We start from the raw sequence: 20,577 nt of genomic DNA, 5'->3' as shown, positions 1-20,577 counted from the left end.
GCGCCATTATCAAGGGATCCTGTACGCGGATCAAAACGTACGTCGATAATATTGATGCCGTCACTCCGTCGGTAACAGCTCAGCTTGAGGAGCGTCGGGCAAGGTTAGAGAATAGCTGGTCAGAGTACAATTTGGTACAATCACAACTAGAATTCATAGACGATCGTGAAATTAACGATCGGGCTGTATTCGAGGAGGCATTCTTTAATCTCACCGGTAAAATGCGGGAACTCCTAAGCTCACATCGTACTGCGCCGCGCCATGCTGCGGCGCCGTCGCCGGCAATTTCCACGGCTTCTGAAGCACCGGAAGCTGCAACCTACGTAGTCTGCCCAAGCTCGATCTTCCGAAATTCTCCGGCAAGTACGACGAGTGGTTCCCTTTCTTCGACGTATTAATTCAATCATACACTCAAACGCGTCGTTAAACAATGTCCAAAGATTACAATATTGCGAGCGGCCGTTTCCGGCGAGGCGAGCGACGTGATTAATACCCTCGAGATGTCAGACCGCAACTACGAAATCGCGTGGAATCTTTTGAGAGAGCGTTACGATAACAAGCATGTCATCGTGCACACGCACATTAAAGCCATTACGGAGCTGCCGTCTGTGAATAAGGAAAATGCTTGCGAATTAAGGCAATTGCCGACGGCGCGTCGAAACACATACATGCCTTGCAGGCATTAGGGCGTCCGATCCACGACGATCTACTCGTGTACGTAGTAAGCTCTAAACTCGACTCCTTACATTGCGAGAATGGCAAAATTCTTTGACCGGGCAGGAACTTCTGACCTTCAAAACAGCTCGCCAGTTTTATCACTCATCGTTGCCAAGTCCTCGAAGCTACCGGCAAGTCAGGCGCTATTCCTACGAAAAACGGTAACGCGCGTTCAACAAACGGAAAGCAACGAGCAGCGTGCGTCGCGACGGTGAAATTCAAGTGTACTTACTGCGGCGGGGAGCATTCTATATATAGTTGCAAGGACTTTTTAGCTCTCCCTGTCCCTCGTAGAAATTCAGAAATTCGCAGATTAAAGGCTTGCCTTAATTGTTTACGCTCTACGACTCATATCGCGAACAAGTGCCATCAGGTAATTGTCGAGTCTGCAAGGCGAAACATAACACGCTATTACATGAATCGTCGGCTCCCGAGAAGTCCGATGGCGATCAGGAAGGCAATCCAAAGCCGATCTCAGCGGCATCGCCGACTGCACTAATGGCGCACGCGTCGCGTCTTTCGGACGGCAAGTACGTCATGCTATCCACGGCTGCCGTGTACGTCTACAATGATACGGGGCGCGCGAAAACTTTGTCGTGTGTTGCTGGATTGCGGTTCTCAGGCTAACTTTGTATCTAAGAGCTTCGTATCTGCTCTCGGTCTAAAGCCGCGTTCATTAAACGTTTCAATCTCGGGGATAAACGGTGCTTTCACAAAGTCAACTCAGATCGTTCAATTGAAAATGTCATCGCGCATAAATTCGTATTCCTTCGACGTTGAATGCATCGTGACGGATCGAGTCACGGACAAGCTCCCTTCGTTCACTCTCAATCGCGGCGAATTTAATCTCCCGCGCAATCTACCTTTAGCCGACCCTCGCTTTCACGAGTCATCCGAGATCGACGCTCTGATTGGCGCGGAGCTATTTTGGGACCTGTTGTGCGTGGGACAAGTCAAATCATCCCAAGCGCATCCGACGCTGCAAAAGACGCGTCTGGGATGGATCCTGGCAGGCGGGTTAGATAACCCGTCGAAACAAGATCTGAAAATACAAGCCTGCCATGCCACAGTAACCAACCTACAATTGCACGAAGAATTAACACGTTTTTGGCAACAGGAGGACATCTCTAACAATATAGCCAATTACACCATCGAGGAGGCCATCTGCAAGAAACACTTCGCGGACAACACGTCGCAAAACCAGTCCGGTAGATACGTTGTGAAGCTTCCGGTGAAGGAGCACGTGATGGCCAAAATCGGACAGTCCAGGGACATCGCGATGAAGCGACTGCTAGCCATGGAAAGGCGTTTCAAACGTGATCCAAAATTAGAGGAGCAGTACGTGCGCTTCATGCAAGAGTACCTCACACTCGGCCACATGAAATTGGTAAACGAGCAACCTAACGATGATCCATCGGCCGTCTACCTGCCTCATCACAGCGTGGTCAAGATTACGAGGCAGTCTTCAAAAATACGCGTGGTTTTCGATGCATCCTGCAAAACCAATACTGGAGTGTCTCTAAACGACGCTCTCAGGGTGGGACCAGTCGTCCAGCCAGAGTTGCTTTCCCTCCTGATTCGCTTCCGCTTCTTTCTATACGTCTTCGTGGCCGATATAATTAAGATGTATCGGCAGATTCTGGTCGACCCATCGCAGACACATCTTCAACGAATATTGTGGCGGAGCAAGCCCAATCACGACGTCAAGGCATACGAATCCCTGGTGGTCACCTACGGCACCGCAGCTGCCGCATATCTAGCCACGGAATGCCTGAATAATCTAGCCGAGAAAAACGCATCGAGATTCCCGGTGGGAGCGACCCACCTCGAGGAAGGTTGCTACGTGGACGACGTCGCGGCCGGGGCCGACACAAAGAAGGATCTAGAAATAGTTCGCCATCAAGTGGTGGAAATACTATGTTTGGGAGCGTTCGAATTGAGCAAGTGGGCATCCAATTGCCCGGAATTATTAAAGGACGTCCAGGATCAGAACCACGAGCCAGTAGAAATTTGCAGCGATGCAAACTCCCGCATTCTCGGAATGCAATGGGATCATATCGACCCACCTTTCTACAATACGAGGAAGACTGCTGGCCAAGCAAGGACATCACTCGCCCAAGAGATGATCTTCCCGAAAGACGAGAAACAGCGGCAGCCGTCGTCATCAACAGCCCTTCGATCGTCGACGGATTAATCAAGAAGCACTCGAATTTGGGCAAGATATACCGCATCATAGCGTATTGTCTCAGGTTCTACAAGGCGCATCGGCCGACTCCGGCCACCGAATCCGTTTCTCACAACGAGATGTCGTACGCATTAGGCGTCGCGTGCAAGGCAGTGCAAAGAAGCTCATTCCCCGACAAATACAGAGCGTTGAGCAAAGGGGACTCGGTCAGCGCGTCCAGCAAGATACTTTCCCTGTCTCCCTTCATAGACAAAACCGGTCTAATCCGGGTGGGGGGTAGATTAAAGAATTCCGAGTTAAAATTCGACGCGTGCCACCCCATATTATTACCTCGCGATCACGAGTTTACGAAACGTACGATAAGACAAGAACACATGCGTAACATGCATGCCGGGACTCAGGCAACTATGGCCGCAGTCAGGCAGAGATTCTGGCCTTTATCACTTCGCTCAACCGCGCGAAAAATTATTCGAAGCTGCGTAACATGTTTCAGAGCTAAACCGAGCCAGTCAGAAGCCATAATGGGCTCGTTACCTGCTACTCGCGTTATCGTTTTAAGACCATTCTCGCATTGCGGAATCGACTATGCCGGACCCGTCATGGTAAAGGAAGGCAAGCGACGTAATGCCCGCTTTCATAAGGCGTACATCGCTATCTTCGTGTGTTTCTCCACAAAAGCCGTACACATCGAATTAGTGAGCGATCTCACATCGGAAAGCTTCCTTAGCGCACTCCGGCGTTTCATGTCCCGAAGAGGCAAGCCCGCGTGCATGTATTCCGACAATGGAACTACGTTCGTCGGAGCGCATAAGCAGATCAAGGAATTCTACGACTTGATCAACGATAGTCAGGTGCGAAGCGATATAAACCAGTTTGTTCGCGAACAGGAAACCTCTTGGTCCTTCATCCCGCCTAACGCGCCGCACTTCGGCGGTCTATGGGAAGCCGCAGTAAAATCGGCCAAGTATCACATGGCTCGAATTATAGGCCAAGCGCATTTAACATTTGAAGAAATGCAGACGGTACTCTGCGAAGTGGAAGCAATCCTGAACTCGCGACCACTCACGCAACTAAGCGCCGACCCAAATGATCTCGCGTATCTTAGTCCCGGTCACTTTCTTGTCGGTACGGCTTTGAATAGTTTTCCTTGCCACGACCTACACGACATTAACGAAAATCGGCTTACGCGCTGGCAAAGAGTAGAGCAAATAAGGCAACATTTTTGGCGTAGATGGAGCGCCGAATACCTTAATTCTTTGCAAGAACGAACTAAATGGAAGGCCAACAAGGGCATACAGTTAAAACCGGAACAATTAGTGCTCATAAAACAGCAAGGTCTAGCTCCCTTGCAGTGGCTCTTGGGGCGAGTTCAGGATGTTCACACCGGAGACGACGGCGTCACGAGGGTCGCCACCGTCCGAACAGCGAAAGGTGACTTCACGAGACCTCTTTCCAGGCTCGCGGTGTTACCCATAGACACTTAAGTATACTCATCTCACGTAAATGTCAAACTTCGCGTTTAGTTATAGTTAGCGTTAAGATTCGTAAAAAGCCCTTTGGTTGCCACTCCTATCTTATAAGCGTTCATTTATTCATAAGTGCGAATGTTACTTTATTTTATTTTATATTTGACTTAGTCATCTCGAATTCCAGACTTGGTTATACCAACCTTTGTACTATGCGACTCCAATTAGAGGGAGTATTATGTAACTATTCTGATGTAAGCAACTATCTTTACGTTTTGTTCTTTCGTATTGAAAGCACGTACTTTCAAGGGGGGCGGCGTTGTATGATATGTGACCGAGTCCGCTCCTGTTTTACCGATCTACATTTACCCGCGCCATTCGCGCCTGCTATCCACGGGCGCTCTCGTATTATTCCGCCTAGTTACGGCCGTGCTCGCGCGGCTTGCCCCCTCCACCGCCACTACCGATCGGCAGAGAATCATCGTGATCGTCGCACGAATCGCACGCGCCGTTAAGTTGAGCGATAGACCGCGCTTTATTGTACCACCCGAGTTAATTTATAATAAATATTCAACGCAGAGAAGCGAATCTTTTACTTCTCGACCACGCCCGATCCTGAGGAAGCAGCCACTCGATTAACTGCGTGGAGGCCACGAGGCCTATTCAAAACATCAATTAATCAGTATTGAAAGTCGCTAAATTCACATATTAAACGTCAATAACGAAAACTAACAGTACAGATATTGAGTAAAGATTAAAATAGTAAAGAAAATAAATAGAAGATGGACAAAGAATTTCAGCAAGAAAATGAAGAATTTAAAGAAAGTAAGTTTAAAAAAGATGTAAATTTAAATATAAATTAAATATTATATTTACATTGATTTAAATGTAAATTTAACTATTATATTAATTTGTAAATAATTTGTAAATTATGTAAATTTAAATATTATAGTTTTAAATGACGGGATGGACGAAATATTAATTATGAAAAGGAGATGAGAAATGAAGAAAAGAAGAGGGAGAAAGATGATCAAAAGGAAATGGCAAGTAATGAAGAGAAAAAAGAGGAAGATGAAAAAGAAGAGAGAAGGAAGAAAGGTGATAGTTTAAGCAAGCGTAAAAGCAAGTAACACTATGAAAAGGAGATGGGAAATGAAGAAGAGAAAAAGCAGAAAGATGATGAAAAGGAAATGGCAAGTAATGAAGAGAAAAAGGAGGAAGATGAAAAAGAAGAGAGAAGGAAGAAACATGATAGCTTAAGCAAGCGTAAAAGCAAGCGTAAGCGAAGAGATTGTTTGGGAGAAGATGAAGATTCAAATGATATATTTAATTTGAAAAAAAATTAAAAGAAATTAATGTTAAATGTATATGATTTTGTTTAATTAAAAAAAAGAATTGTTATTAAATGTTTTGTATATCTTACTCAAGAAAATTAAAAAAAATTAATTTTAAATGTAATACATTTATTTTAGAAATAAAATGTGTTTTCCTTGAAATTCTTTCAAGGAAATAAAAAAAAATTTACGTAATGTTAAAATAAAAAAAATCGATGTGTATTCGAGAAAATGATTTGTCTTTTGTCTGGACGATTATTGATCTTTGAAATTCATTACAAATGCAAAAAAGCAAAAGAAGTCAAGCAGATTTGAATGTAAATTGTATAAGGAAATAATATTTGAGAAAAAGAGAGTTATTTGAGAGAAATTGAGAATTAACAATAGGTGTGAACTGAGCGGTTGCGAGGGAAAGAAATTGAGAGTTAACAACGGATGTGAATACAATGGATGTGAATTGATACGGTTGTGACAGGGAGATAAAACGTGCAGAGGAAGGGGAAGATAAAGTAAGTTAAAGCTAAAATAAAAATGGAAATGTACTATGGTTAATAATTAAAGTTACAATAAATATTTATTTTTTAATTTTAAAAACAGAAAAATAGTGAGGAAGGTTTTGAGATAAAACAGAGGTAAATAAAGAAAGAGAGGTTTTGGAAAACTAAGGATTTGGAATGAAGGATGGAGTAGGAGAGTATGAGAGTAAGATATATATAGAAGTAGATAAAGAAAGAAAGAGGTTCTGGACAGGATTTTGAACGAGGGATTGAGTAAGGTTGTGACCGGAACAACGAATGGAATGATAAAAATTGAAATCTTAGCCACTTACTACTTGGGCTGAATTTACGGTCGCCACTGTATTTTCAGGCATCAATACAGAAAGCCTTGGTAACTGCGTTGCCCCGTCCTTCCTTCTCAGCAAGATGGCTGTCGTTTGTACGTCGCGGACGCGTTCAAGGCCATCGGCCACGCCCTTGTTAAGCGAAGCGTAATTTACGAAATATCGGATAGGATGTTCACTGGGGTCGCGAATGATAATTGCTTGTTTATTATAAACAAATAACAATTTATTGATACTGGTCGTACAGCAATCTCTACTCGCGGACGTATTCGCTCGATCACGTGGAACTACGTCCGAGCGACTCTCAACGTCACAACAGACGAATCCTATGAAACCAGGTAAGTATACAGGTAATTTTACCCATTTTTAATTCTCCTCTTTCTTTTCAGGTACCCGGGATCTCAAAGGTAAGTATATCGCGGCTTAATATTACCGCACGCATAATCATATAATAATAAATTCTTAAATCGACAGGGAATATTATAAAATTATAAAAAACATGAATATAATATCAAACTGGCTAAATGCCGTCTAAAAGTGTAGAAAGTTTACAAAGGTGTATGAAAGTGTAACTGAATATAATCAAAATCAATGCAATATGCAATGTTAAATAAATCTTTGCCTGGAATGACTCCATTTGGCAGTTCTCAATGTCGTGAAATGTAAGCGTTAATAATATATTGAAAATCAAATGAATTTAAGGAAATCTGCACCTAAAGTGCTAAAAAGTGTATCAAAAGTGTAATGCCGTCGCTGGCTCATCTCGCACGCTTATTCTAAGACGTCGATTGTAGAAAGTGTAGAAAGTGTTGCACCTTTCGGTGACTTCGTCTCGTATGCTGAAATCTAACATGTAGGTGTAGAAAGTGTCGAAAGTGTTGCACCTTTCGGTGGCTTTACCTCGCACGCTGAAATCTAACATGCAAGTGTAGAAAGTGTCAAAGTGTAGACAAAAGTGTAGAGCCTTCGCTGGCTCTTCTCGCACGCTGAATCCTACGATACAGGTGTAGAAAGTGTCAAAAGTGTAAACAAAAGTGTAACTGTTCAAAATGCTTCTAAATGTCTGAAATTAATGTGTTTAACTCTTAATTGACCGAATGGGTCGTTTTCTGCAAGGAACTCTACAAATTATCAATGTTAAATGTAATAAGCGCTAAAAGTGTGCACCACGTGCACCGAATCGGCTGAAGGCCTCTTATTTATTATTTTATGTTGTAAATTTAAATGAAGCGTCATGAAATGACTGAAAACAAGTAAAATGGGAATTGTACCCTGGGTGATAATTATCTCTTTATGTTTTAATCGGCTTAATGCCTGTGTAGGTGTAGCTAGTACTGTAGAGTGTAACATAGGTGTAATCGTTATCAAACTCTTAAAATTATGTGTAATCGCTGTAAAACATACTCAGGAATTCCTCCTGCTCGTTATCAATGTAAATGGGGTAATTATAATAATGAACATCATAAATTGTGTCGATCTATCGACGCCTGCTGGAATTATCTAAATTAAATAAAACTTAATGTTAAATGAATCGTGTTACTTGACCGTCACTCGCGGATCGGTCGCGGATCTACTCCGATACTTAAAATCAATACATATAGTGTAAATAGTGTGAAAAGTGTAATGACCATTTCTGGATCAGGGAAATTAATTATCAATGGGAAAAATATTATGAATGAAACTATTAAGTATTCTCTGAGATTCATGGTGTAATAATTATGGAAGGTAATAAGGTTCTGATTGCACTTTGTGCGAGTATGTAAGTAATAATATGCAAACTACTGCAATTGCGAATAAAACAAATATGAATGACAAGACTATTATCTTGAATTTATCTGAATCCATTGTTGGTTGTATTTTATCTTTTTATTTTTAGGAATAGGATATGGTTTGACAGGTGAGTAATGTCATGTATTATTGTACATATAGCGTATCTCTTTATTGTTAATATTAACTTTTGTACTTTGTCGTGTCGAGTGTAGCTCGAGTGTAAGTGTTTCTTGTAATTCCCTTACTGTTAACGTCCCAGCAAATGAAAAAGGATTAAAAGATATTAAAATTTTTTAATACCTTTGAATCCCTTTTTTGGCGGAATTAGATGAAATTAGATGGGATTCGAAATGAGATGGTCCAATCCCATGGAATCCAAAAAAGAAATTTTCTATTCCATCCAATCCTATGGAATCCGTAAAGGTTATGGAATTGCATGGCATTAGATGGTTTAGGAAATTACACGCACACGCACACACACACACAATTTTATGAAAATAGGAAAGGATAATAAATTTCAATGCTTTTAGATAAACGTTTATTTTTTATTTACTATATAATTAATATACTTTATAGTATCTAACATAAAGTATTAATAAAGAACTTTCGGTTAAAAATTATAATCAAACAAAAGATAAAAAATCAAATTTAAACAAAAGAAACTTGTAAAAATAAGAAATGTAAAAATAAAATGTTAAATAAAAACACTTAATATTTATAAGAAATAGATATAAACATTCTTATTTTATATTAAAATGTCCAAAAACCTTCACCTTTAATCAAAATCTGGAAAAAAGAAATTGTGATGAGTATAAGCGATTTCGAAAAATAAGTATTATATTTATTTGTACCCACCACTACATGATGACTCGGGTGGGAAAATAACACCGAAGTCCGGATCGTCCGGATCGCTGTTATTTTCACTCAACGGAGATGTTTCCTCATTAGGCACTTGTGCTGCTTCTTCCATTCTTAACGGGTCGATGTTCGATTCAGTGTCCCGTTCAATATTCGATTCAATATTTTGTTCAATGTCAATATTTGGTTCGATGTCCGGTTCTTCTGAATTAAGAACCTCCTCATCTATTGCATCGGTTTCTTTTTCTGCAGTACATGTATGCGCTGAAAAATGTTTATATTATAAATATGTCGGTATGAATATCTCAATAAAGAAGTTGTAACTATAGTCGCATTTTGAAACAAAATTGCTTACAATCTTTTAAGGAAGATATAAGTTTAGCTAAAATGTTTCTAGTTTTTTCCACCAATTTGTCCGCCTGTGCTGGTGGGATTTTTTTTTCAACTGTTAAGTAATGATAGTATATTGCTAAAGAAAAGAAGAGTTTAATAGTATATTATCAAAGAGAATTAAAAAATAAAATGTTATTGTATTGTTAGGCAAAGAATAAAATTTACTCCTAAACAATCAGCCCTTTACTTTTTTTACAACAATAACATTGAAATTTCAATGTTTTATTGAAGTTGCAATCGGTATTGTACAAAGTATCCATATTTATCTGTGGAAATAATTTTGATTCTCTTGAATATTAATTAGAAATTGGTGCTTTCAAATGTTTGCTTCATTACGGCAATTTGCCAAAAATAAAAGATACACTGAATATTTTTTAATTTTTGTTGGAGACATTTGTTTTAGAACGAAGGGCCCCGTCAACACAACTAAAAACTCAATCATGTCTTCAAAAAACATGTCTTATGTTACCCTTAAACAATGACATGTTATTTTGAAGACTGTACAAAGCAGTAAATGTCGCGGCCGATAAATAGCTTAAGCGAGCGCGCTCTTCCAATCGCGTGACGTCGCGCTGGCACGCGCTTGCAGCGTGAGCGCCCCGAAAACTTAAGGCTACCACGACACTCGTTACCGCGGCGCCCAATAACAAACGCGCGCCGTGTAAAGGCGGCAATTAGGCAACCGCTCATTCGCGCAATTCGTCTCTGGTCTTCTAGAAGATTCATTACAAGCAAGCAACCCCCTCCTTGTACGGGGAAACTTCTGGCAGGTCAGAGACGATAAGAGAACGAACGGAGCGACGACGGTTGCAGTCGTTCGCTAGAATTCCGCATTAGCCTTTCCCTTCAGGTTACTGTAATTGATAGTCGTAACAGTTGTAATAATAATTGTGTTATCTTCTTTATTAAATGTTAAACAGAAAATTCCGAGCTTAATTCTCACTGACACTTCTCCACTCCTCGCGTCTTACATTAAACTGAGAACTTTCACGAACATTTTTGGTCCTTCGAGCCGGATCTATCGGATTCAGTTCCGCTTCGGTCCTCTTTTCGCGACAAAAGGTGCGTGCTTGCTGTTCATAGTGAACTGTTCTTCCGTGTAATGCCTGAAAAGAAGAGACAAATGGAAGACCTAATACAGGGACAGAGAGAGTTACATGGACGAATCTCACGCGTGGTGGAGAATCTACGGAAGCTGGGGCAAGCCAACATCACCGCTGGTGCCGTTCAATCCCGCTTGGCCGGTCTTGAGAGCTATTGGAACAAGTTTGAGGAGCAAGACAAAGCTCTTCGTACGGTTCACCGAGAATCTGTTAGCGGTACCTCTTACCTAACGGAAGATTTCTTTGGCCTAGTAGAGGAGACATACCTCACTCAGAAGGGGACCTTACTCGACTGCTCCGCACGACTTTCTCCTGCTCCACAGGCCGCGTCGAGAGCGAATCCGCCGGCATCACAAACCACACTACCCAAAATCCAGCTGCCCGAATTCAAGGGGAAGTATGAAGACTGGCCTGCCTTCCGAGATATATTTCAGTCCCTCATCGGCAAGGACAGCAGTCTAAGCGAGGTAGAGAGACTTCATTACCTCAAGGTAAGCCTGAAAGAAGATGCAGAGGCGTTAATAAAAAACTTGTCTACGACGGCGGAAAATTATCGACGCGCGTGGACAATCTTATGCGAACAGTTCGAGAACAAAAGACTACTAGTGCGTTCTTGTTTAACGAAATTCACCGCGTTGCAAAAAATGAAATCGGAAACGGCTACTGAGTTGCGGAAGGTACTAAACGGCGCGTCCACGACTGCCGGCGCGCTAGAGAGCATCGGTCGCCCGATATCAAACAGCGAGGATCTTTTCGTGTTTTTCGTCGTGGAGCGGCTCGACGCTCGCACTCGCCGAGACTGGGAAAACTCGATCAGCGAGTCGCCGAACCCCCCGACGTATGAGGCGCTTAAGCGTTTCCTCGAACGCCGGCTCCAGACGTTGGAAGCCATACAGCCGGGAAGATCAGAGACGCCTGCTAATAAATTGACGGAAACGGGAAATAAAGCCTCGCGATCTCATCATGTGGAAAAAAGAGAGCCCGGTTCCTCGCGGTGTGGAATCTGCAAGAAGGAGCATGCTCTGATGTTGTGCGATGATTACAAGGGCAAATCCGCTCGGGAAAGAAAACAATACGTCGATAGCAACTCCCTTTGTGAGAACTGCCTAGGACGACACAAGGTCAACGATTGCCCGTCCAAAAGATTATGTTCGGTGTGCGCCGGGAAATATCACACTTCACTACACGATGCCTTCCGAAAGACTCCGACGGAGCCCGAGACCGCGAAGCCCGAAAGCGTGACGACCGCGCACGTAGCGCGTAACTCTCCGCGTACGCAACCGTCCGTACTTCTCGCTACCGCTCGAGTTCAAATACTTGATCGCTACGGGAGATCAATCGACGCGCGCGTTTTAATCGATCAGGGTTCGGAAGCGACGATCATAACGGAAAAACTCGCGCAAAGACTAAAACTTCCACGAAGACAAACTTCAGTCGCAGTTTTCGGAGTGGGAGGAGACCAGACGGGAGTCGCGCGGGGCAGTGTCGTTTTGAAAATCTCGCCGCGCTCAGGGGGAGAATCAGTGACGTCCCATGCGATCATACTGCCGCGGCTCACCGAATATTCGAGTGTTTCAGACGCACCGTTAGGTGAATGGCCTCACATTCAAGGACTCGATCTCGCTGATCCGGACCTCACATCGACTGACCCGATCGACGTTTTGCTTGGCGCGGACGCCTATTCATCGATCGTGCTCGACGGATTACGCAAGGGGGCCCAATGGCAACCCGTCGCACAGAAAACGATTTTTGGATGGATCCTGCTGGGTCAAATCAAGACAGTGGAGGATGAACAAAGGGTGTCGAGTCACCAGTGCCTACTCGGCGAATCCCTCTCTACCCTCGTCAGGAGATTTTGGGAGCAGGAGGAGCTTCCGATCTCACCCACGCCTCTCACGCTCGAGGAACAGGAGTGCCAAGAATGGTTCGCCCGAACACACCAACGAAATCCCGACGGTCGCTATGTCGTTTGATTACCAGTACGCTCGACTCTGCCGGACCTATCGGAGACTCGTACCGCGGCGATCCATTCTCTTCTTCGCACGGAAAGGCGTTTCCAGAGAGATACCGAGTTCCGAGAACTCTACACAGACTTCATGAGCACTTATGGGAATTTAAATCATATGTCACGAATCACGACATCGTCTCACCTGCCAGCAAGAGTCTGCTACCTCCCGCATCACTGGGTGTTCCGAGCCGCCAGTACCTCAACGCGCCTCCGAGTAGTCTTCAACGGATCTTGGACGGTCTCCTCGGGCACTTCCCTCAATGAACACCTCCATGTCGGACCAAACTTGCTGCCAGCCTTAGCCGACAAAATTCTTTGTTGGCGATGGCATACGTATGCGATGGCAGCCGATATAGAGAAAATGTATCGGCAGATCCTCGTCCACGAAGAAGACCGGGACCTGCAAAGGATCGTATGGAGAAAAGAGCCGGACGGCGAAATACTGGACTTACGGCTCAACACCGTTACCTATGGACAAGCTTGCGCACCATTCCTCGTTCTCAGTTCCCTTCGTCAGCTTGCGCGCGATGAACAGGCCCGCTTCCCGAAGGGTGTCTCTGTATTGCTCGAGGACTCCTACATGGATGAGTTCTACTTCGGAGCCGACACGAAAGCTGAAGCCCTGGAAAAGCAGAAGCAGTTAGGGGGTCTTTGCAAGGCGGGCGGCTTCCCCCTGAAGAAGTGGATAGCCAACTCTACCGAACTACTCGAGGACATACCCGAGAACGATCGCCTGCCACGCCAGTCACGCGCCTGTACAGACGAGCGAATCACTCATTCTGCGCTGGGACTTCTGTGGGATCCGCACGAGGACTGTTTCTATTTTGCCGTCAAACCACCAGCGGAGGGTGCCGTGACGAAGCGCTCAATCCTAGCCCAGACAGCCCAGCTCTTTGACCCACTCGGCTGGCTCACTCCAACGATCGTCCTAGCGAAGATCTTTATCCAGTCCGCCTGGTTGTTGGGCCTCGACTGGGATGAACCTCTACCGGAAAACGAAGCTGCTCGATGGCTTAGATTCAAGGCGGAGTTGCCGGTACTCGCAAACATAAAGGTCCCAAGATTGTTGGCCAAGGGAGCACCAAGTTACCTGAGGACGGTGCACGGCTTCGCTGATGCGTCAGAACGCGCGTACGCTGCAGTGCTCTATCTGAGAGCTGAAGGCGAAGACGGAGAAATCAAGGTAACAATGATCAATGCTAAAAGTAAAGTTGCTCCCCTTAAGCAGGTGACCTTGGCGAGACTAGAACTCAGTGCGGCGGAGCTCTTGGCGCGACTCGCGAGACAATCGGTGGACGTTCTACGCCTACAGGATCTCCCGCTGCACCTATGGACGGACTCAAAGGTGACTCTCGGTTGGATTCAAGGACACCCATCACGGTGGAAGACTTACGTGGCCAATCGAGTCGCCGAAATTCAGCGCTTAGTGCCAGGAGCTCAGTGGAAACACCTTCCTGGACGCTGCAACCCCGCGGACTGTGCCTCTAGAGGCCTGTTTCCCGGTGAGCTAGTCAACCACGAGCTATGGTGGCACGGTCCAAGCCTCTTGCATGAAAGAGCAGACGCTGCCGCAGCGGAAAGGATCAAAACGCCCGACGAGTGTCAAACAGAGCAGCGCGCGAACACGTTAATCGCAGCCACTGTCGAACCCCCCGAGGAGCATCCTCTACTCTCGCAGTACTCGACCCTACATAAGCTCCTGCGGGTCACTGCCTGGTGTCGACGCTGGTTACCTCGAGAGCACCAGTCGAGTGGCTCCGGCCGCCGAGATCAAGGAGGGCCACGCCGTCACCTGTTATCCGCCTCTGAAATTGAAGAAGCAGAAAAATTGTGGATTCGACATGTTCAAGCTGTTCACTACAAAAGGGAACTCGCCTCAATTGCAGTAGATTCCAAGGCCGACTGCAAGGGACCACTTGCCAATCTCTCTCCGATCCTAGACAAAGAAGGAATGCTGCGAGTGGGGGGCCGCCTACGACATGCGACCCTCTCCTTCGACGAGAAGCACCCAGTAATTTTACCTCCTCGCTCAGCACTCACCAGATTAATCATCGAAGCCTGTCACAGGAGAGCACTGCACGGAGGGGCGCAACTGACACTAGGTATCTTACGCCAGCGTTACTGGCTACCACGTGGACGCAACCTGACGAAGCAGTGTATCCGTCGCTGCATCACTTGTGTGCGATGGCGGGCGGCATTGTCCGATCAGAAGATGGCCGATCTACCTCGTCCACGAGTCACTCCGGCGAGGCCCTTCCAATACACAGGAGTTGATTATGCAGGGCCGATACTTCTGAGGACAACGCCCGGACGAGGCCACAAGGCGACCAAGGGCTTCTTGGTGGTCTTTGTCTGTCTAAGCTCGAAGGCGGTACACCTCGACGTGGCCTCTGATTACTCCTCACAGGCTTTCATTGCCGCCTTTAAACGATTTGTCTCCCGACGAGGAATGTGCACTGAACTTTATAGTGATTGCGGAACTAATTTTGTAGGTGCCGATGCTGAACTCCGCAAACTCTTTGCCGCGAGCACTAAAGAAGGACGATCCATTGCAGAGGAGATGGCCAACAATCGAGTGCGATGGCGGTTCAATCCCCCTGGAGCCCCACACTTCGGTGGACTGTGGGAGGCGGTGGTTAAATCCGCCAAGCACCACCTGCGAAGAGTCCTCGGCGATGCCACACTCACCTATGAAGAGATGGCTACCTTACTCACGCAGATAGAAGCATGCCTCAACTCCCGTCCGTTGAGTCCGCTCACGGATGATCCGGAAGACTGTGCTGCTCTCACCCCGGGGCATCTCCTTGTAGGGACGGCGCTCACTTCTGTGCCTGAGCCCTCCCTGCTAGACGTGCCAGCCGCCCGGCTCTCGCGTTGGCAGCTCCTGCAGCAAATGCGCGATCAATTCTGGTCGCGTTGGCAAACCGAATACCTTAGGAGCTTGATCCCGCGATCCAAGTAGAAGGAAGCGACAGCGTACCAACCTGGACAGATGTGCCTGATGCTGAACGAAAATACGTCTCCGGCGAAGTGGCCACTCGCGCGTATAACTGCCGTCCACCCGGGTGACGACGGACTCGTTCGGGTCGTCTCAATTAAAACAGCCACGTCAGAGTTTAAACGCCCCGTCGCGAAGCTCGTGCTACTCCCTATCCAAGCTCGCGATACAGATAATTCAAATCAATAAAACGCTTAATTAAGTACGCCGAACGCTTTACTTTCAATCAATTCTTACCGCAAATTCGAGGAATTAATAGAGCAGCCGTCGCCGTGTTCGTCTTGCGCTGTCATTCCGCTCGTCGAACCCGCTAGTCCTCGCGTAAATCACTCGTTCACGACACTATACGCGGTAAACACTCGCCTCGGAATAAATTAGCTATCACTGATTGTCACCGATAAGAAAAGACGCGACGTAACCTCTCGCAGCGTCGTGGACGATAGCCTCGAAACCAGCGTTACGATTATCTATCAATGAAATCGGTTCGTTAGTTCCACCTAACGAGGCGGGCGGGATGTACAAAGCAGTAAATGTCGCGGCCGATAAATAGCTTAAGCGAGCGCGCTCTTCCGATCGCGTTACGTCGCGCTGGCACGCGCTTGCAGCGTGAGCGCCCCGAAAACTTAAGGCTACCACGACACTCGTTACCGCGGCGCCCAATAACAAACGCGCGCCGTGTAAAGGCGGCAATTAGGCAACCGCTCATTCGCGCAATTCGTCTCTGGTCTTCTAGAAGATTCATTACAAGCAAGCAACCCCCTCCTTGTACGGGGAAACTTCTGGCAGGTCAGAGACGATAAGAGAACGAACGGAGCGACGACGGTCGCAGTCGTTCGCTAGAATTCCGCATTAGCCTTTCCCTTCAGGTTACTGTAATTGATAGTCGTAACAGTTGTAATAATAATTGTGTTATCTTCTTTATTAAATGTTAAACAGAAAATTCCGAGCTTAATTCTCACTGACACTTCTCCACTCCTCGCGTCTTACATTAAACTGAGAACTTTCACGAACAAAGACTAATAGCGACTTCAACAAACAAAACTTCTAAATAAATTGTAAAATAATGCAAAATATGCAATAATAAAATTAGAAAACTTTGTATGTTTTCATTTTTTTAAGTTGCAGCCTTTGCTTTAGAACAATTGTCTCCAGCAGAAATGTTTAGACCGGTGTTTTCTTTTATTATCGCAAATATAATTAGACAGATATATTTAAAAGCATTGATATAGTTTCTAACGTTAAAGAGAATTAAATTTATCTTCGTAGATATGAATATGACTACTTTGTACAACACCGGTTGCAATTTCAGCAAAAAATTAAAATCTCTATCGTTGTGGTTGTAAAAAATGTTAAGGGTTGACTGTTTTATGATATATTTTATTCGTCGTCTAATAATAAGAAAAGCAATGATAAAAGAGGAAGACATCATTGATGAGATAATACGAAATTACACATGGATTACCTTTGACTGCTAAAATTTTGTTGCAATCTAAGGCATTTTTCGGCTGTTTAGAATTCTTGTTTCGGTTGCTTCCTTTGCCTGTTACAGTGCTGTTTAAAAGCGTTTCCAAAGAAAACAGACAAATCGCGATTTGCCGAACAAAAATTGCGGGCCTTCTGCAATCGCAGGCAGCTGCGACATATGAAGTTTTAGGCAAGTATTCGCCATATCCAAGATGAATCTGCAAGATTTAATTGTTATAATATTACATTCGTAGATATGACATATAAAGAAGATATATAAAAAACTTGGGCAGATTTCCAGAGGTTATTATTGTGGGGAGCAATAACAGAAGTTAAAATTGTTTAGATGACAATATTTCATAAATATTACAGTTTGCTTCATCATGTTAGATGTAAAATTCTGTGGTACTGAGAGTATGGATAGTATGAGGAAAGCAGCAGTGTATGCAAAACTATCCAATCAGTTGATAATGTTTTTTTTAAATCTATATTTGTAATTAATAATTTATTTTTACATTAAAAATTCAAGTTTAATTTATTAAAATTTTTTCAATAAATTGCATAACATATATCTGAAAAAGACTATTGTAATTTATTATTATATTTTACATTTTATATAAAAATGGTCAAAACAAATAAATACTATAGTTATAAAGTAAACAAAAATTCAATTTATAAGAACGCAAACTTAAAGACATTTTTTTTATATTTGTTTAATTACTATTTAATGTTGTTAAATATATAAATATTTATTTAAAAAAAATAAAAAAAATTTAAAATCAAGAGGCACAGTAATGCCTCGCGCCAAGTATGTGCGAGAAACGTCCTCAAAAATTTATTCTCGTACAAAATAAAATTATAACAAAATAACTTTTTTAAAAAAATTTGTTTTTTCGACAAATACAAAATAACTTTATATAAAATAACTTTAATTTGGCACTACAAATGTGTGAAATCTTAACGAAATTATCTTTTTCAAAAAAAGATGTTCTCTCTACAAAAAAAAGTAAAATAAAGAAAATGCGCCAACTATAAAAATGGATGTTCATACGAATAAGAACATTTACTTTTTTATTATTATTTTTTGGTTGGCATTCATAGTTTGATTTTTTATTAAGCCCGTATCAGACTGGAGATTGATATTGGGATTGAATGAAATGAACCAATAAGAAACCAATATTCTTTAACTTTGATTGGCCAAATTTCAATTCAATCTCAATCTCAATCTCTAGTCTGATATAGCTTAAGATTGTCTTAAGTTTGTCTTTAGATACAATTTCATTAAAAACAAAGTATTTAACGATAAACTTAAGATCTTAAATATAAGATCAAACTATAAATATCAGTCTTTCATATTAAATTATTAGTCGCTGTGCGCTGTGCAGCTAAATATTAATTTTATAATAAATGTATTAAAAATAATAATTTAGAATTAGAAAAACATTTTCTTTTGTCATTTTCTAAATAAATCTGTAATCGTTTTTAGTTATAATTATTTTGCTTAAATAATGTTTTATTCATATAAACTATATAAAATATAATAATGCTATTCATTCGACTTACAAATAAATTTGATTTACAAATAACAAAGTTTTACGAACGTAATCTTGTTGTAAGTAGAGGAATATCTGTAAATTAATCTTGCAAACATTGAAATCACTTACGCTTTTATTATCAGGCGTTATATAACCAACTGCGGGATGTTTATTTGATACTGTCAGGTTGTTTCCTGTAACCACATTTAAATTGTTGTCTTCATTGAAACCTGTGAAAAAGTGATCAATTACATAATAATAATTGTATTATTATTTCATATTGTACAATATAGCTGCTATGTTGTGTATATTAAACATATATATATACGAACTTTGAATTTCTTTTCCTTTTAAGATTGCAGATTCCTGCAATTCAACATTCAATCGGCGTAATGATTGTACTTCTTTCTCTAATGCCGCAATAGTTACTTCCATATCTGTTTGTTTAGCAATCCATTCAGCCTTTTCTTTTTGGAGACTGTCTTTGAAGAAGTCACATTGGACTTTATATGCGTTTACAGTACGTTTTAAATCTTCAATTTGAATAATTAAAGTCGACGAGCTTCTGTTGCAGCAAGTGCTTTGTTCCTATTTAATAATGTGTTTGTCATAATTGCATAAATTACTTTATATCAGGTATATAAAAATTTGTATCAAATTTTCATACCTGGTATTCTTTAACAGATTGTGCATTAATTTCACACAGAGCCATTGACGTTCTTTCAATCTGTGCTTTAGCCTATGTTGTTTTTTATTTTCTAAATCTTTATTTATCCTCTATAAAAGAAACATAAAAAATTCACTGTAGAGTCATTGTTTCTTTGTATATTAACGTACCTTAGCAGACTTTGGTGAGTTATCAGTATCGGTGCTAAAGCTGTCAGATGGTGACAGTAGATGTTGGGACGGTGGGACATTCATCCTTTTTTTTGCCACCATTGCTTCCAATTCGCTCTTGGTATCTACAAATAATGATAATAAATTAATAATAAAAATATTTAACAATAAATTTTTATGAAAAATTTGTTGCATTAAATGTTGAATTTTTAAGGAAATTTTTGATAATCTAGTACAATAGAAAATTTAAGTACATAAGAAAATTTGATTTTTTTACTTACTTGCAGTACATAGAACGTGACCTACGACAATATCTCCATTGTGTTTAATTTTATATAATTGTCGCGGATTAAGTGGATTTTGCGATTTGAACTTTTTAATATCCCTCACCGACACAACTTTCCGATTCTCGCGGACATTTTTTGTTGACGGAATCCGCACGTACGCATACATGTTAGGTCTTAATAAATTTCTACTTGTTTAAAAATTAACTAAAAATCATGAACTCACGTACCGTGAAAAGCTCATTGCATTGTTTAAGTCTGACCGATTTCCTCGTGTTCGGTAGAAACGGCACTGTTTGCCACTTTCTGCCACTGTGGCAGAAACCGAACACGAGAAATTGCTCAGACTTAAACGACGCGAGAATCGATTAATGCTGTGCAGACAAGAGAACCGAACGCGAATACACAGCTCAAGAAATGATATAAGGACTAAGGATGTCGAAAATACCGATACACGCGAAAGCAGAGAAAATCACATTCGCCGGACACTGAGAATCAACATAACGATAATATTGCCTACCGGCTACTGTCTATTGCCGCAAGCGTGTGCCCAATCATTGACTACTACGTCACGCGCAGCCGGGACGCACGTGTTCATATCGGAAACGAAAGCCTTATGCTGGGTCTACAATGCAAGTCACAGAGTCGTGAGTCGCAAGAATTGACCAATCACAGTCGAATTTGAGGAGAATAATCGACTGTGATTGGTCAATTCTTGCGACTCACGACTCTGCGACTTGCATTGTAGACCCAGCATTAGGCTCGGTTTCACCAACGCGAGTTA

At 42.7% G+C, this 20,577-nt stretch overlaps 3 protein-coding genes across 6 annotated transcripts; 2 read left to right on the top strand and 1 right to left on the bottom strand.

Annotated features, from left to right (window-relative positions):
• The first annotated feature begins 1,459 nt into the window (after positions 1 to 1,459).
• Positions 1,460 to 2,911, top strand: LOC139786593 (uncharacterized). Its single transcript, XM_071725747.1, has one exon. The coding sequence runs from the start codon at positions 1,460 to 1,462 to the stop codon at positions 2,909 to 2,911; it is 1,452 nt and encodes a 483-aa protein (XP_071581848.1).
• A 110-nt stretch (positions 2,912 to 3,021) lies between these two features.
• On the top strand, positions 3,022 to 4,386 carry LOC139786592 (uncharacterized). The gene has a single exon (XM_071725745.1). It carries the CDS (start codon positions 3,022 to 3,024, stop codon positions 4,384 to 4,386), a length of 1,365 nt encoding a protein of 454 aa, XP_071581846.1.
• Positions 4,387 to 8,837: 4,451 nt separating this feature from the next.
• Positions 8,838 to 19,634, bottom strand: LOC139786589 (uncharacterized). 4 transcript variants are annotated; one of them, XM_071725738.1, is made up of 8 exons: positions 19,510 to 19,634; positions 19,340 to 19,449; positions 19,005 to 19,260; positions 18,802 to 18,902; positions 17,136 to 17,355; positions 9,527 to 9,640; positions 9,169 to 9,435; positions 8,838 to 9,099 (listed from the first exon to the last, which is right to left on the bottom strand). In XM_071725738.1, exons 2-8 carry the CDS (start codon positions 19,382 to 19,384, stop codon positions 9,089 to 9,091), a joined length of 1,014 nt encoding a protein of 337 aa, XP_071581839.1. In that variant the 5' UTR covers positions 19,385 to 19,449; positions 19,510 to 19,634; the 3' UTR covers positions 8,838 to 9,088. The 4 variants fall into 4 exon arrangements, with proteins under 4 accessions (XP_071581839.1, XP_071581840.1, XP_071581841.1 ...); XM_071725739.1 differs by having other exon boundaries at positions 9,527 to 9,616; XM_071725740.1 differs by lacking the exon at positions 9,527 to 9,640.
• Between the last annotated feature and the right edge of the window lie 943 nt (positions 19,635 to 20,577).

The sequence above is a fragment of the Temnothorax nylanderi genome, unplaced genomic scaffold, assembly GCF_030848795.1.
Source record: "Temnothorax nylanderi isolate EJ_2023f unplaced genomic scaffold, tnyl_v1.0 TNYL_tig1084_pilon, whole genome shotgun sequence".
NCBI classification, from domain to species: domain Eukaryota; kingdom Metazoa; phylum Arthropoda; class Insecta; order Hymenoptera; family Formicidae; genus Temnothorax; species Temnothorax nylanderi.
The sequence above is the reverse complement of the archived record's forward strand: the minus strand, read 5'-3'. Positions and strand labels throughout refer to the sequence as shown.